Source organism: Paramisgurnus dabryanus, chromosome 10 (assembly GCF_030506205.2).
Source record: "Paramisgurnus dabryanus chromosome 10, PD_genome_1.1, whole genome shotgun sequence".
Classification (NCBI taxonomy): domain Eukaryota; kingdom Metazoa; phylum Chordata; class Actinopteri; order Cypriniformes; family Cobitidae; genus Paramisgurnus; species Paramisgurnus dabryanus.
The window spans coordinates 16,095,252-16,113,632 of NC_133346.1; the positions used below are offsets into that span (position 1 = coordinate 16,095,252).

Below are 18,381 nucleotides of genomic sequence, written 5' to 3' on the forward strand. Positions count from 1 at the left end.
ATGAAGTCTCATTGGACTGGATAAGTTTACCAATAAAACTGGAATAAATAAATAGTCCGTATTATTTCTGGGTTTGATAGCTGGACAATTTTAAAGGAGAACACCACAGTTTTTCAATATTTTACTTTGTTCTTACCTAAATTTAGACAAATTAATACATACCTATTTTTTTCAGTGCGTGCACCTAATCTTTGTACAGCGCGTCGTGAATGTGTTAGCATTTAGCCTAGTCCCATTCATTCCTTAGGATCCAAACAGGGATGAATTAAGAAGCCACTAAAGACTTCCATGTTTTCCTTATTTAAAGACTGTTACATGAGTAGATACACAAGTACGTATGGTGGCACAAAATAAAATGTGGCGATTTTTAAGTGGATAAAAAATGAAGAATTTTTGTATGGCGGAAGAGCACATAGTTTGCAGCACTTCGACCTCGGTGCGCAGTACAAAGATTAAGTGCACGCATTGAAAAAAGATAGGTATGTATAAATTTGTCTAAGTTGAGGTAAGAACATAGTAAAATATTTAAAAAAACTGTGGTGTTTTCCTTCAATATGACGGCAGCATTTTCTTCATTTAATGAAATTTGGTGCCACCTAGAGGACAAACCAGGAAGCACAAATAAATCAAATCTCATTGGATTGCATTTAAAGGGGAAAAATCATGAAAATCTGACTTTTTTCATGTTTAAGTGCTATAATTGGGTCCCCAGTGCTTGTATCAACCTAGAAAATGTGAAAAAGATCAACCCAGTAACTTAGTTTTGATAAACCATTCTCTGCAAGCATGTGAAAAAAATAACTCATTGAATTTTGGCTCCCCTTGTGATGTCAGAAGAGGATAATACCGCCCCTTAATCTGCACTATCCAACCACAGCACTGCCATTTCATGCAGAGATCAGCTCATTTGCATTTTAAAGGACACACTAAAACTTTTTTGAGCCAAGACTTATGTACATGTACTCTGTGGACACCACAGATTTATTTTACATTGTTAAAAAGTCTTGTGAAATGTTGCCTTTAAAGTCTACTAATAAAAGAATAACAAATCAATACTCCATATTATTTCTAGGTTTGATAGCTGGACGATTTAATATGACATAGCATTTTGTTCATTTAATAAAATTGGGTTCCACCTAGAGGGCAAATGAGGAAGTGCAAATAATCTGATTAAAGTAACCTAATATAACAGGAATAAATCGATACCCTTTTTGATAGCTGACAATTTTAATATGACAACATTTTCTTCACAGTGTATTATTGAGATAACAAATACTGAATAATATAGAATAATATACACAAATAATAAAGAGACGAATGTGCCCGTATGTTTAATAACCTGTTTTAATGTTGTCCAGTTCAGATACACAACATACAGTGTGTAGTAGCCTGTATAGGAAATAGAAATATGAATTTTTTAGACCCGTTACGGTCATACAGTCCCCTTACCTCAAGCCTTTAAACGTTGCTGAAATTCAACAAAATAAAACTCAACAGGTGCAAGTCTTTTTTGGCGACCAAGCATTAATACTGAACAGTTGTTTTTCTGATTTTTTTTTTAAATCCTCTATAATACACAGGCAAACCAGACAAAAAATATCACCATATGCGTCTGGCGAAAATGTGCTTTATATGTCTGTTAGTTGCCAGTAGAATCCTCTCCTGTTATTTTGTAGAAAAATATGAACTGTTTAAATTCTCTACTTTGAAATATATGCAGCTCAAATTCACAACAAAGAGATAAACTAGAACTCCCACCCCAGCCAATCTCGAATGGTTTGGGTAACGCTAAATTTCCAAGAACTTAGAGAAACAACAACAATCCCACGGTGTCATCTCCTTCACTGAAGCGTTGTAAAGAAAACCCAGGAGAGAAACGCAAACAGCAGGGCCCTCGAAAAAACGGTGCCGACTCGAGCACTCGTTTTATATCTCAAAGCCTCTTATGAGGAAATCAAATCTTGTATATATACGTGTATAACCGATGATGGCTAGCTTTCAGCCAATATTGTCTCGTTTTGGCCCCGGTTCTTCCATCTAGCCTGACGTATTGTCCCTGAAGACTAAAGCACATCGGGTTTTGCAGCAAATTTCAAATCCAAATGCACCCATCAACCACGCTTATTCTTAAATATATATACGTGTTTTATTCCCGATTCCCTCAACATTCACTACAACTGAATGTCATTTCAGTGCACACTCCCGAAAAGCATCTTTAAAATCAAGCAAACTGACATCTAATAAAGTTATTCAGGATTGTGAGTGGAGAAGAGTGGCGATTGGCTGAATGAGCTTGCACCTGTTTTTACAGTGGATACGATTGGCCCAACAAGAAACAAAATATTTACAAAGACCATCTCCTACATTTATAAAAAATGTACATTTTGCATCTTGTGTTTGTTTCTTTTTTTGTCAGGATTGAGATTCGGGCGTGACAGAAAGTGTGTTCAGCGGCTTTCGTCCTTCCACTGACAGAAACAAGACAAAACAAATCAAACCAAACAGACGGTGAAAATGAGATCAATGTGCACAGTTACTTTCCTGTACGGATATTAAATGTATATTTAAGTGGCCCGAGGGAAGACACCTCTACCACCTCTGAGTTCATCCGTGTTATGCATGAACCGCTTCCAGAAGCTTTTCAGTTTTCTCAGAGACCCATCTGTCCCGTTTCAAGCACTCGGACCTCATCCGCTCCCACCGTAAAAGAGAGACTTCCAGAGGTTGAATCAGGTCGAGTGAGTTCAAACTGAGACAATCGCTCAAAGGTTAGTGTCAGGGAGCGAAAGGAATATTCTGGATAGGGCTCCGGATAAAAGAATCCAGCTGTGCAGAGACGAGCGCAGGTGCCGGGTCCGAGTTTTTATGGAGAGCCAGCGTAGCACAGTGACCGTTCCTTAAGTTATCGTGATGGTACGGAGCAGAGAGAAACGTGGGGGTTTACAGTAAAGAGGAGGGGAGAGGTGGATCTGCTTTGTGGTACGGCTTTCGTAATTATAAACGAAAAGAAAGGGAACCGTTTATCCCGTTTGCTATCGTCAAGAATCAGTTTTCATTTCCGGATATGATCACGTATCTACAGAGAGAAAAGAATCTCCAAATTAAGAGCTGATGTAAAAAAGAGATAGACGGAGAAAAAAGAAAAAAGAAGAGTCTTGTGGAATAAACGCTGTTGTTCACCTGTCCATTTTTCTCCTCTTAAAAAATAAATCATGCAAATTTTCCAAAGCGCGGGCAAGATAAATTTAAGAATACTTTTTTCATTACTGCCCATAGGCAAATAACAGTGATAGTGCAAAACAAAAAGCTAAAATAAACAGAAAAGAACACAGAAAAGAAAACAAAAGACGAAATAAATTTGGCACTTTTCTCAATTCTGCAAATTCCTCGATTAGATCCAGTTCAGGCGATCCTTTCCGTGTCTGTCCACGAGCCTGCGTCTGATTGGACGACGGTCACAGTACTTGGCACAAGAATGCTGGTAAAAATTAGATAGTAGAATCGTTTTTCATTCATAGCCTTATAATCAGTAATACATATTATACACGTATGCTTTCTTCATTTATAAAACAGTCCGAAGTAGGAAAAAAATGTTTTTTTGGGGGGGGGGGACTAGAAACGGCTACAGCAAAGAAGTTGGGAAGATGGCAATGAAACATGGGTAAAAAAACAGGGGAACAAAAATAAAGGAGCTCAGTCTGCTCAATCCAAAAAAGACAACAGCACGAAAATAAGAAAGAGAGAGAGAGAGAGAGAGAGAGAGAGAGAGAGAGTGTGTGCTGGGTAGGGATTCGAGTTAAAAAGGATGCCAGTGGTGCATTGGGACAGTATCCACTAAAGCACCACTTTTAGTACTCAAGGTCCTAAAAGTAGTGGGCCTGGTCCCCTCTAACCGAGACCACTACTATACCCGTGTGGTGGAGTGTTGATGGGGCAGGGCGTTGTTGCTGTGCCCAGCACTCGGTGCAGGTGCAGGTGGATATGTGTTGAAGGCATGCAGTGGTTGCATGCCAGTAATGGTGCTAGGGATCATAGAAAGGGCATTAGCCGTCATGAGAGGCACATCCTCGGGCGCCCGTCTCAACGCCAGAGTGTAATCCGGCGGGCACACGGGCGGTCTCAGGGGCTCCAGGTCACCGTGCAGACCACGTGGGGTGCCATGATCGAGCTCCACCCTCTGTTGCTTCATCTGCAAGGACATGAGTTCCTCCTCCTGGCTAAGTGCCAGGTCATTATGGGGCGGGGCTCCAACGATGCCCACACCTGGCCCCGCTCCACGCTGGGGCGAGAGGCGCCGGTGACGCCGTTGAAGCAGCTCGTGGCGCTTGTCGCGTTTGTAGTACAACGCGGCAAACGCCAGCACGTTGAGGAAGAGCAGAGACGCCCCGACCGCCACCGTCACGCTCAGCTCGGTCGAATAGTCTCGCGTCTGTTCCGGGAAGGGGGAGATGCGAGGGCGTTCAGAACCCTCCAGGTCGGAGGAATCGGGAGGGTAGGTGGAGACCGTGGGGTGGCGCGTGGATCGTGTGCCAGGGCTCTGGGCCGGACCCTTCCAGCCAGGCCGTTCGCGTCCTCCGGGGGGCAGTCCTGTGGTTGAATACGTGATCGTTAGGGTGTGAAGATGCGGAACCAGTTCGAGCCAGAAAGCCACCTTGTTGGCACGGTAATTGTCACGGATGCGAGGCTTCAGTCCGATGTGCAGGTACTGCTTGTCCTTAGGGCTGAACTTTGTCCAGATCACTTCCTCGAAGCGATTTGGCTTGGTGTGGATGAATTTTGTATCCTGCGGTACAGGAACGTTCGGATCACTAGAAATAAAAAATAAACAAAGTAAGACAATGTTTTTTCTTTAGTGCAAAATCTGTGCTGTTTTTATTACTGAAGACATCTGTAATGTGTACGTTTCTGTACCCCATCTTTAACCTTTCTCATATGACAAAAACAATCGGATATCTCTTAATAGACAATTGACTTATTGAAGAAAATGTGAGCGCAGCGTGGTCGCCAGGTCATTGCTATGCAGTTTAGTGGGTGATTAAAGGTGCAGTGTGTACATTTTAGCAGCATCTAGTGGTGAGGTTACGAATTGCAACCAACTGCTTAGTCCACTGCGCACCCCTCGCTTTTGAAGCGCATAGAGAAGCTACGGTAGCCACCACCCAAAAAAACATGTAATCGTCGGAGACTTAGTAAAAAAACATGGCGGCACAAAATGGCGACTTTCACGGAAAGGGACCCTCGGTATATGTAAATAAAAACGTCTCATTCTAAGGGTAATAAAAACATAAAGGTTAATTATAAAAAGGTCTTTATACACCCCTGATAATATAGTTTTGGATATTATTTTTAATTTCTGTCAAGAGATCCTTCTAAAAATTACACACTGCACCTTTAAATGTGTCGCTATGTGCTTTAGGTATTGAATGAGACTTTTTAAGTCTGTATGGCAGATTGTTTAGAAATAGTAAAAGGAAAGCTCTTCCCAACATGATTTAAGACTTATTTACAACCGTGGGATGAGTTACATGCCAAAGTGAGGTACTTAGGGCAAAGGGTTTAAAAACTATTTCTGTAAAGCTTTTAGCAAGCACCACAAATCAAGTAAAACATGTTTAGTTTTTCTTATTAGGATTTGCCCTATGTCTTTCAGAATAAAATAACACGGAAAGCTAAAAAGGTCACTTTTACCCGCTCTTGGCGAAGTTTGTCCAGTATGTCATAACCACGGCACTGAGCATGACGTCGTTCTTGGAAAAGTTGCAGGGAAACAGATCTGTGGCTCCCACCATGGGAACGCCGAACACGTATGGGATCTCATCGCCGTGCGCCGCATCTGCCCACTCGGGTCGTGCCTCCGTCTGGCAGTGGTGATGGAAGGTGTAAAAATAAACGGGTGACTGGAACTCAGCGTGCAGCTTCGCCGTAGCCACGGCCGGCGCCACCCACTGGTGGTCGGTAAAAAGCGCGAGGAGAGTTTTACGCCGCATGTCACCGTTATCACGGTCAGCCCAATCAGTGTACATAAACTTTATAGTCTCCCGAAGTATGTCTTTACCTTACAAAGGAGATAGAGAGAGAGAGAGAGAGAGGGAGAGAGAAAAAGAGAGGGATGTTTTAGATCTGGTTGTAACACTAAGCAGGACACCGCGTCCCAATACAGGATAAGAAGGTGAGCACACAAGGTGAGGGGTAAAATTAGACCGATTACCTTGAATAACTGGTATAAAAGAATGTGGATGGGTATTTTGTGTGCCCCTGTCTATATCCCCCAAACTAGGTTAACTCTTTCCCTGCTAGCATTTAAAATTTTTTATGATTTTCACAAAAGTTTAATCTTTTCTTTAAAGGCCGGGTGCATGATTTTTGAAAAACACTTTGGAAAAGGGAGTCGGGCCGACTACCAAAACACACTTGTAGCCAATCAGCAGTAAGGGGGCGTGTCTACTAACCAACATCGTTGCCTGGGTTGCGTATGTGTGGGACGGGTCTATCAAAAGAAAGTCCAGATTCTATTGGGGTTTGTTTAGGTGATTTAAAATTTCAACATTGGCTTTCAGAGATCATCCACCCCGCCTTTAAATATATGAACATGCAATATATCTAATGAAAAAACAAACCCTCTGCTTAAAAAAACATTTCATCCTATCTTCATGGTTTTTAATCACCTCTCAAATATGGGTAGATTTCTTTAAAAATACAAAATTTGAAAAAAAGCTGAGATAATTGCATTTTTGTAAAAGACTTTTATTAGAGATTAGATTCAGAATGATTATCAAAACATACACAGAGTATTTACTGCTTCTGTAGATTATTTAGTGTTTAATAAATTGGGTAAGAGAGCCACCTAGTGGATAATAACCGAAATATGGATTGCCTTAAAAACTCGTCTTTGGCAGGAAAAGAGTTAAACATCTCCAAAATCGGTCTAAACATGATATGAATAAAATACTAGTTTTGGTAACAAATTGAAATGTTTTACACTTTTATTGTTTATTGTAATTTTTTTAAAAACTCGCAGACTTAATCTAGATTAATCGCATACAAAATAAAAGTGAGTTTTTGCATAAAATATGTGTGTTTACTGTGTGTAATTATGATGTTTATTTTAACACACATACATGTATACATTTCAGAATTATTTTGTATTGATATATCCATTTTTTATTTATATAAATAAATATATATACACATGTAAATGTTTCTTAAATACATATATGAATGTGTGTGTATTTATATATACATAATAATTACACACAGCACCCACTCATTTATTATGCAAAAACTCATTTTTGGTTTGTAAGCAATTTATCTAGATTCCCTAAAAATATATAAATCGTAAGAATTATTTGTTTTTGAATCACATTACACTTAGAAAAAACTAGCCAATAAAACAAGACATATCTAATCACATTCGATTCACACTGCAAGCTCATAACTTGCGTACACATTTTTTTTTGTTTATTAATTTAATTAAATTCAATTTTATTTATATAGTGCTTTTCACAACTGTTAATTGTTTCAAAGCAGCTTTACATTAATAGACGTAGGACAAGCATAGAAAAGTGAGCGTAGTATTAATGTAACGTATACAGTAAAGTATTAAACTCTCCATGGGATGAAAAAAACCCCTAGGAGAAAAACCCTCCTGACTAGTGCAGGGGGAAAACTCCTAGGAGAAGGAAAACCCCTGAGAGAGATACATATATATTTATCTGCCGGTGGTCGTTGGTCAGGCATCGGCCTTAAATGTGTATGTGTATCATGCAAACTCACCGACTGGATATTCGTACAGGTTGTCCACAAAGTTGGATATGGTGTAATCGAACGAAGCAGCAGAAATCCCATCCTCGCCCTCGCTGTCATCCACAAATTTCAGCCCTTCGCCCTGGTTCACCCCCAGTAGGATGTCGTAGTTCAGAAACTCCCCCTGCGGACATTACACAAATGTCACTCGATATTCTCTCCTATTTATGAACTGTTATGATAGAGTCTAGAAGATGTATGCTACATCTCACCTGCTGCATGAGAATCTCAGGGTCGTCGGGGACCACATCTCCATCCAGCACCGGCCCGAATGCGATGTGGTAGCGCGCCGGTTGGATGTCCTGTTCCACAAGCTCCCTGAAGCTCTTCCTCCTCAGACAGTCCACAAGATCGGCAGTGTCGCTGTAGCTGCAGCCCACCTTCTTGGCCAGGATCTTGGTGTACGTCAGCGGACGGTAGTTCACCGACCAGCTGGATATGGCTGTGCCGCTCTGAGCAATAGCCCTCTGGAACAGACCTGAAATCATACACAATAACTTTAAAAGTCATAGAGGATCTTTGGTAGGTAGCTTCTTTATAATTTGAGGGAAATTGCAGGTTGATGAAGAATCTCAATGAGGATATGAGTGTGCATATTCAACATCGTCTTATATTCGGGACAATATGGTATATATGTTATTAGCTCTTTGTAAGAAATCCAAACTTTCCATGAGGACAAACATGTTTCGTAATGCTTTAAGCCAAAACCAATCAAGATGAATACATTTGAAGAGCTCAGATGCAATAGCCGTTAAACGCCACATATGTCAGAAATGAGATAATGTTACTGACAGAATGCTCTTGGCATGTATGATATGTTCATCAAATACCTTCACTTCACATCCACATAATCCCACCTCAAGCCACTCATAAATACTGCTTTGTTGGCCGAATATGAGAAACGCACGTCGATTTTTCAGCCAAGTCCTCTAGGTGGGTTTTGCATCATTTGTAAATAAAATCTCACATACGCTATTAATTATGCACATTTATATTGAATTTATGTGTTAGTATTAAACCGCACCTGTCAAATTGACTTACAGTACCCAGACAATCATGCATTCGTTTCGAATAATTGACCTTGAAATGTTTATGCTGGTGTTCAGTAAGGCAACCCGTAACAGTATGAGCCAGCAGTCAGATGCTTGGTTTAATATGTGCAATAAATAGGACAGGCAGGTTGAAACTCAAAAAAATCTGATTCATTACTTGAATAAAAGTGATTCAAAGTTACCTCAGACCCGCTTTCTGCACCCTGCTGCACTGTTATGTAAAGTGTCCCACTATTTCATCTGCAAATTCTGTTATTAATTATTAAAATGGTGCCCCCTTCCCCCAAGACAACACACACCATACAAGCCCCCCAGCTTCAGTTCCCTATGAAATCAATTAAGAATCAGCTCCAAAACTTCTGCATCACACGCTACCGTAGTGCTACATGTTGCTCATTACGAATTTGTCTCACATCCTTCTATTTTTATCCCACACTTCTCATTATAAACCGGCATTGTGCTTGTGATCTTATGATAGCGGTGTAAATCAGTCTGACACCCATTCACATAAACACGTGTGGTGCCAAAACTTTGCAAGGTAAAAAATGTTGGTTTAGTTACCTATTCCTTTAAAGGGACACTCCACTTTTTTTGAAAATATGCTCATTTTCCAGATCCACTAAAGTTAAACATTTGATTTTTACAGTTTTGGAATCTATTCAGCTGATCTCCGGGTCTGGTGCTAGCACTTTTAGCAAAGCTTAGCACAATCCATTGAATCTGATTAGACCATTAGCATCGCGCTAAAAATAACCAAAGAGTTTCGATATTTTTCCTATTTAAAACTTGACTCTTCTGTAGTTACATCGTGTACTAAGACCGACAGAAAATAAAGCTTGGTTACTTTCAAGCTATTGAAAGCAACCAAGGGGACTATTTTCGGGCAGTGCGTAATATCACTACGCGTGCTGCAGCCATGTTACAGCAACAAAGTCCTTGATTATTACGCCAGCATGAGAGTATAGTTCCTTGCCATATCTGCCTAGAAAATCACAACTTTTAATTTTCTGTCGGCCGTAGTACACGATTGTAACTACAGAAGAGTCAAGTTTTAATTAGGACAAATATCAAAACTCTTTAGTTATTTTTTAGCAGGATGCTAATGGTCTAATCAGATTCAATGGATTGTGCTAAGCTATGCTAAAAGTGCTAGCGCCAGACCCGGAGATCGGCTGAATGGATTCCAAAACGACAAGAATCAAGTGTTTAACTCTAGGGGAGCTGAAAAATTTGCATATTTTAATAAAAAGTAAAATGCACCTTTAAGTGATGCATTTTTAGACAGTGATAATAATGACATCATAGGCTCAGACCTTCAGAGTGATGGGACAGGATGAGAAGGTTGACGCATGATGCTCCGGCCCCGGATCCAAATATGGTGATTCTCTCTGGGTCTCCTCCAAAGTGGCCGATGTTCTCATTAAGCCAGCGAAGAGCCTGAATCTGGTCCAACAGCCCATAATTCCCCTTCGCCGACTGATCTCCAGTGCTCAGAAAACCTGCAAAGAGCAAAAGAGTTAGACCGGAGATAAGATAACAGACAGTGTGGACCAAAGGTATAAAAAGACCGATCGATACGTTGACCAAGATGAAGCGCTCTCAGGCCGAGAAGAGCAAAGTACATTTGTAAAATGAAAGAAGGAAGTGAGGCAGAGGATTAATGCCTTAATTAGACATCTTATAGACTTCCTGTTCCTATTAGGATTGGCTTTTATTAACAAACTTTTTCATCTGATATCTACCAACCATCTAAATGAACATACTGTATGTACTGATAAAATGGCTATCATAGATGATATACACCTCGTATTATTTGTGTTTAGTACAGTGCGTTTTTAGAAAAAGCTTTTGATACAATGAATAAATCCTCTGAGCTAATAGTACTGATCGTGACTCATATATCACTCACTTGTAAATTGATGTAGCCTACAGTAAGAGACACTGAATCATTCAAAAAGTGATGAATCAAAGTCCCCACTTTCATAAATCTATTCATAACAGCCCTAAAACATATGTGCCTTTAATAGCAGTACAATAAAAGCTTCAGTCCAACATATTTTCTTCTGTTACACTCAACCCTGTGAACCTCAGGGGTGTTGGGGTGAATGCATTAACTGTTATTATTGCTTGCTAGAGGAGCTTTGTTATCATCTTGTCATCCTGTTTTAACATCGAGTTCAGGTGATAAGCTAGTTAAAGCCATTCTTCTCCAGGCAGCAAAAGACAAGTTTTAAAGAAAAAAGTTAAAGTTATACTACAGCAGTAGCAAGGCCAGAAATTTTAAACTGAGTGAACCTCTGTGAAATAGGATCAAATTATTACATCATTTTACAATAGTAATGGTTTTAAAGTGTTTGTGTCATGGATTCGGGTAATTTTCAGCTCAACAAAAAAGGGAAAATAAAATAAGAAAAAATCAATTATAAGCAAAGTTACACAAAAAGTATAGTACTTAGGAACAAAAATAGAATCCAATTAATAATAATACTGTCTTCTTCATTAAATATAATTAATCTTTTTAAAGCTACAGAAGTGATTTTCCATTGTCGTCTGTTGTGTGATTAACATAATTACACAAACATAAGCAGATTCCTTGAGGGTACTGCCACTTTAAGACCGAATAAGCACGGATCCACACATCTGATTTCTTTTTGCACTGTTTATGTTCACTTTAAAACATAACTGACTGTTTCATGAGAATACTTGCCAAGACTGTGGTATTTCGAAATAATTTTGTGTGTATGTGTCCTGTCTTGCGCATTGAGTTTTTGTGTTCACGTGCTGTTTGAAACGCGCGTCTGTGTGTGATTATGAGTGTGCGTCCATTTGAGTACGTGTGTGCATCTGTGCCAACATCTTATTGCACTCAAATTGTTTAAAAGCAATGTTTGGAAACACATCCAAATGACAAACTTTCTATATGAAGAGTTATTTCTGAATGATGCGTATTTGAGCAATTATTATTAAAGAGATTATTATAATTTATGCATGATTTCTGCTTTTCCACAAAAGTATTTGGTAACACTTTACTTGAAGGGGTGTTCATATGATTGACATGACATCTTCATAATTATGACATGACACGTGTTATGAACATAAAGGAGATTTTATGAACGTTTATGACAACTGTCATTAAGTGTCATTTGTTTAATTATGTAATTTGCAAATGCATATGGAAATATGACATTGTTTGAGATGTTTTTATGACGACAACATGACATTAAATCAATACATTGTAATATTACACAGACAACATAACTGACCACTTTTAGTGAAACAAATTTAATTTGTCTTTAAAATGTCATTAAAGGGATACTTCACCGATTTAGCATTCAGCTTTGTATCTGTAGAAACCCGGCAGTATTACTGAATGACCATGTTTCCCTCCCTCATTTCCCCCTGAGAGGAGAGAGATCTGCATTTTGGTTCTGCAAAAAAGTCCTCCGATGATGTAATATGACGATTTTTGCATCATCGGAGGACTTTTTTGCAGAACCAAAATGCAGATATTTCTCCTCTCAGGGGGAAATGATGGAGGGAAACATGGTCATTCAGTAATACTGCCGGGTTTCTACAGATACAAAGCTGAATGCTAAATCGGTGAAGTATCCCTTTAAGTGTTAATACTCGGTCAAATAGTTTAATAACAACATCATTAATATTCTTTAGTTCATAATTTTTTTTAAGTTTCCTTACTTATTCATTTAGCTGACGCTTTTATCCAAAGCGACTTACAATTGCTATATATATGTCAGAGGTCGCACGCCTCTGGAGCAACTAGGTTAAGTGTCTTGCTCAGGGACACAATGCTGTGTCACAGTGGATTCGAACCTGGGTCTCCCACACCAAAGTCGAGTGTCTTATCCACTGCGCCATCACCACCCCAGTTTCCTCCAGGTGTTAGAGAAATAAAATCAATCACCCAATAATAATAATAATAATAATAATATAAAATTATATTTTATTGCATTTGGAGACGGATTCACTTAAAATGAAATGAAAAAAGTACAATAATGGGTTAAGTCATGCAGTGTTGGGTCCATATCGCTGCAAAAACAGTTAATTACATTAAATTAATTAAATATTATGTTATTTTTTTCAGAACCCTCTGTGTTTTGTAAGTTGTCACAACATCATTAATATTATTTAGTTCATAATTTTGTTAAGTTTCCTCCAGGTGTTAGAGAAATAAAATCAATCACCCAATAATAATAATAATAATACTATTATAAAATGATATTTTATTGCATTTGGAGACCGATTCACCTAAAATGAAATGAAAAAAGTACAATAATGGTTAAGTCATGCAGCGTTGGGTCCATATCGCTGCAAAAACAGTTAATTACATTAAATATTTTGTTAATTTTTTTCAGAACCCTCTGTGTTTTGTAAGTTGTCACATTTTTTTATATATTGTGCATATACATAAAGTTAAGTATAATCTTTTGATTATACTTAAATCTGTTGGATTTTGTTAAAGCTCACGTAACACACGCTGTTTCTGCATTTCTGATATTAATCTGGAGTACCTATGGAGTAGTATGACATCCTTTATATCTCTGAAGAGTCTTTAGTTTAATCAGATTTATAAAAGAAAGATGAGCTTTACCGAATCTTTCCGATAACGTACGAAAAAATGAAGAAGGAGGAGTTATAACACGGGAGGAGCGAGTACGAGTCATGCAACACTATACAACACTGTTTTAACTTATGATTCACTACATGTTCGTGTCATTTATATAATATACACGCGCCTATTTCCAACATAAGACAGAAGTCTTACTTACCGCGTGTAACTCGTCATGAAAATCCACCGCATCAAACACACACGCAAAACTCCGCTGCTAATCCGGATAATAAACTATATCCATTGTTTCCATAAGGCTGGATGTCTTCTCCTTACATCCAAAAACACACTTCTTGTTGTGCCATTGTTGACTTTTGAAATTAAACAAAGCTGAGTGGCGTGATAAGCTGTTAGCAAGCTCTAGCGTCTCCCGCTGACTGACGGCTGGGCGGGGTTTTCCGGGGGAAGTTTTCCCATATAAAGAAGTGATACGTATCGAAAACCCCTGAAACGTCAGTTAGAACCGTAATCGAAAAAAATTAGCCGAAACTTGTACGAACCCTGGCGAAGTGCATTCGGCACAGAAATAATCTGAAACACGCCCAACTGCATTTTTGACACTTTGCCTACGTTTAGCATGAGGAAACAACTCTATAACTGTGTTAATAAGTCAGAATGCTTGAAATACCATTAAACCCCCCCTTTAAGGTATTTAAAATTATTTGACCGAGTATTAACACTTATTGACATTTTAATGACAAGTTCAATTTGTACCACTGTAGTTGAGGTCAAGAAAAATATTCATGATGCTGTTATAAAACTATATGACAGAGTATTAACACTTAATGACATAATGTTAACCCATAAAGCTAGGTAGTTTCTTAAGTTTGATAATTATTCTGCTATGTCATGTTTATGACAGATTTCTGAAGTTACAATGTATTGATTTAATGTCAAGTTGTCATAACAAAGACATATCAAACAATTTCATGCATTAAAAATTACATTAATGAACAAATGACACTTAATGACAGTTGTCATAAACGTGCATTAAATCTCCTTCATGTTCATTACATGTGTCATGTCATGATAATGAAGGTGTCATGTCGGTCTTATGCACACCCCTTCAAGAAAAGTATTACCAAATATTTTGTGTCTCTTCTGACTGGGTGGGCCAGCCGTCAATCTTAGTGTGCCCTCATGTAGCCTCGCCACTGCTGTACAGTATACTCTCAGATAACATTACATTTTCCTCTTAACACAAAACATTAAGCATCAAATTTCTCCCTGCTCTTCTATAACATGAAAAGTAAATGATGACCGGATGCTATCATGATATACTTTCATTAAAGTAGAAGAAAAAAGCATTAAAGGTGCAGTGTGTGGAGTTTTAGCTGCATTTAGCTGTAAGACAATAAGTCAATTGCAACCAAAAGTTCACCCCTACTTTTCGAAACGCACAGTGAAGCTACAGTACCCACCACAGGACAAACACACCATTGTGCGAGACAACGTAGAAACATGGTGGCGACTTTCATTTAAGGTGACCCGCGGTGTATGTAGATAAAAATTGCTCTTTTTAAGTTAATAAAAACAATACAGTTCATTATGTAAGGTCTTTATACACCCCTGATAATATAGTTATGTAGATTATATTGCATTTCTGTCAAGAGATCCTTGTAAAAGTTACACAATGCACCTTTAGCATAATGTAAATGATCTCCTTTTGTGTTTGACATGAAGAAAAAACAGAGAATACATTTTCATTTTTTGGTGAACTTGCACACATACGCATTCTACATTTTGAACCTATACACCATTACAGACCTGTATGAATAATATGTGGTAGTGCTCATTATAACAGGGGGCGTATAAAGCTGTGAAGTTACAGTGTAAAGGATAACTAAAGAGCTTATGTAAGTCCATTTTACAATTCTTACTGAACTGATGGCTTAGCACAGGGAACTTTCAAACATATTTTGCATGTCTAAGATACAGTACACTTCCTATTGAATGTTAAAAGAAAATGAGGAAAAAGGTGACAATTATAAAAATAGACCCCATGTCCTCGGACCCGATATCTAGGAGGCAGCGAGCAAGAGATTGTGTGCACTGCACGTGTGTGTGTGTGTAGCAGAAAGAGGCCATGTCAAAGAAACTAAGAGGGATGAATCGAATAAAAGACAAACTGCCATGTTTTCTTCCAGGAGTAAGGCCTGTGAGGCAGCCGACAAGTGACAACATACAGCACATCATATTACAAACAACCCACAATACAAAAGAGATCAGACATTCATCGCGTTTCAACGTTTCATAAACTGAAATAGAGTTCTTTAAATATGTTTGTAACAGATGTTAAAAAAGCCAACTGTAACTTCCACAGGCTGATAATGACATTATTTAAAAGGATAGAGGAAGAGCTGCTTATTTATAACCTGCGTAAAACAGAAGCATATTTTCATAACTGAGGGCATCATAACTCCTCTGCTTCAAATCCTATGTAGACAGCATTTAAATGCATCATCTAAAAGGTAATTTATTTATTATTTATGGATTTTATTGCTCAACATTAAACCAAAGTCCCATTAGGAAAGTCGCGCCACTAGGCGGCCATGTTTGATCGCCTCTGGGCAGTTACTTCAGTCATGCAAGACCTAAGCCCTATCTATTTGAATGGGTGAAGACAGCTATCTCTATAATCGCCTGATGAAATGAACATATTTTTGGCCAACAATTAAACTGTACCATATCCTTTTTGTCTGAAACTTAATGGGTCGTCAAAGGATGACCAGCGCCTTATGCGACTTTGTATAGACCCGCTCCCCCAGAGAATCATCAGTCTTTATCAATTGTTGATTGGTTCTTTTATACAGAAGCCAGGACTTTTCAACAAAGCGCCCATATTGAGCACTGTATGTCTCCTGTTTATAGTAATAGTAGTGCTCTATCTCGATATATCCAATATATATGATTAAACTGTTAAAATGAAATACAAGTGGAGTCTCCTGCTTTATATGCAGGAGTATTTGTGTGCCACGAGAAGTTGCTGACCATGCAGCCCAGTCTAAACAGGTCATTTATGAGCTACCCAATATTTTTTGAGTTTAAATCAGCCTATGGTGGGTTGCTTTCAACCTATAGTTGTGTCAAATATAGATTAATTTAACAGTTAGGTTTGTCTATATTTTGTCTATACTTATAAAAGTGCTACATATGGAATGTACCAGGGCAGGTACTAATAATACGTGACAAGTCACATTGTAAGCTTGGACTTTAGAAGTCAAGGACAACCCCTAGAAAACTACATACATTACATATTCATCAAAATGCTAGATCAGGCCACAGGCAAGTCCCCAAAGAGGAGTGAAGTCATTGAGTGAATTACAAATACAACTGTAGTGCAAATTAGCGGAGAAGTGTGGACGTGAGGTCTTTTTCTAATACTTTCATATCAGGTATATCCTCGAGAAGAACCTTAAAATTATGGTTTGTTCAAAACAGCTTAATATCATGGTTTTCAAACTATTTTGACACGCGGTAAGCAAAGTTTGTGTATGGGATACTAGGGGTGTAACAATACATCGATATGGGTCGATGCCTTGATTAAATTTATAACAATACTATGCATTGATGCCAAACATAAAATATCCAAATGAGATACCTTTATTTTGACACCCTCCCTTTATTTTCAGTTAATTTCGTGGTCAGCAAGTGAATACAATGCAGCAACAAAGCAGTTGAAAACACAGCAAAGGGGCAGAAGACGTTGTGAATGCTATCGGACACAAATCGTGGATATTTTGTATTTGGAAAATGGATTGGACAAACAGATTGGCAGAAAACTTGCCAGCACCAGCTGAAACCCTAAAGACTTTGACTGTTGCCATCAAAAGCTTGATTTTATGTGACATTTTTTCCCTCATTATTTTTCTTTATTTAAAACGTTTTTTTTTCTTAGTTTGTTGTTGTAAATGTCCCAGTTGGAACAAAGATTGTGCCTTTTTTAAAGAGTTTCATTAAACGTTCATGTTGTATATTTTGGTTGCATTTGTGAGTTGCTTAACTAGGGACGTAATATTAAAGCATATTAAAGCGAACCCTTTCATGCCAGGAAAAGCACGCAATGTGCATATTAATGTGAAACTATGATGATAATTATAATAACTATCATCATGAAAGCCCGCTATGGGCCATATGTCTGATGATCGTCTATCGACACAACCCTAACACATACCAAAATACCCACATGATTAAATTTTTTAGTATACTAGTATTCTATAATACACTACAATTCACTACAGCAGGGTTTCCAAAACTGGGGTTCAAGAACCCCTGGTGGTTCACAGGGGTATTGCAGGGGGTTTGTGAGTCAATAAAAAATTTTATCATAAAAATGTTAATAAATAATTTTAAAATACAAAAATGTATCTAAATATATCACTACAATACACTACCATATATCTGAAAACAGAAAACTGAGAACTCATGCAAAATGGACAAATACATGAAAAAAATGACCACATTAAGGTCCAATAACAGGTAATAATAACAATAACTAAAAATACTACTGAAAAAATGTTTAAACAGATAAAAAAGTTTAAGGTAAACATGCAAATGTGCTATTAAATATTTAATTAAAATATCAGGGCATACTTCAGGTAAATAATTTAGGATAAGGGGGTTCGGCTGACAAAAAAGTTTGAAAACCCCTCACAAACTGTAGTAAAATTATTAGATACCATAGTGTTTTTAAACTTTACTACATATTAGGTAATTTATTACAGTTTATCCATTTATTATAGTTTACAGAATACAGTATGGCTGTGTACTTAGGAATAATTACTATAACATACATTACCACAACACACTACAATTGAATGCAGTTTACTACAGTAAATGCTTTAGTACACTGTATTTTTATGTAGTTTCGCTTGGTGCTGTGTCCCACAATGCAATGTA

At 38.0% G+C, this 18,381-nt stretch overlaps 1 protein-coding gene across 2 annotated transcripts in view; it reads right to left on the bottom strand.

Annotated features, from left to right (window-relative positions):
• Window positions 1-1,316: 1,316 nt before the first annotated feature.
• nlgn2b (neuroligin 2b) overlaps window positions 1,317-18,381 on the bottom strand; it is a 92,036-nt gene continuing 74,971 nt past the window's right edge. Inside the window, exons 5-9 of one of the 2 annotated variants that reach the window (XM_065290633.1) lie at window positions 10,169-10,354; window positions 8,016-8,281; window positions 7,774-7,927; window positions 5,689-6,049; window positions 1,317-4,808 (exon numbers count right to left, since the gene is read on the bottom strand). In XM_065290633.1, coding sequence (XP_065146705.1) covers window positions 3,905-4,808; window positions 5,689-6,049; window positions 7,774-7,927; window positions 8,016-8,281; window positions 10,169-10,354 — 1,871 coding nt within the window. In that variant the 3' untranslated portion in view covers window positions 1,317-3,904. Of the gene's footprint in view, window positions 4,809-5,688; window positions 6,056-7,773; window positions 7,928-8,015; window positions 8,282-10,168; window positions 10,355-18,381 lie in introns of both variants that reach the window. The other variant, XM_065290632.2, reaches the window with a different exon arrangement.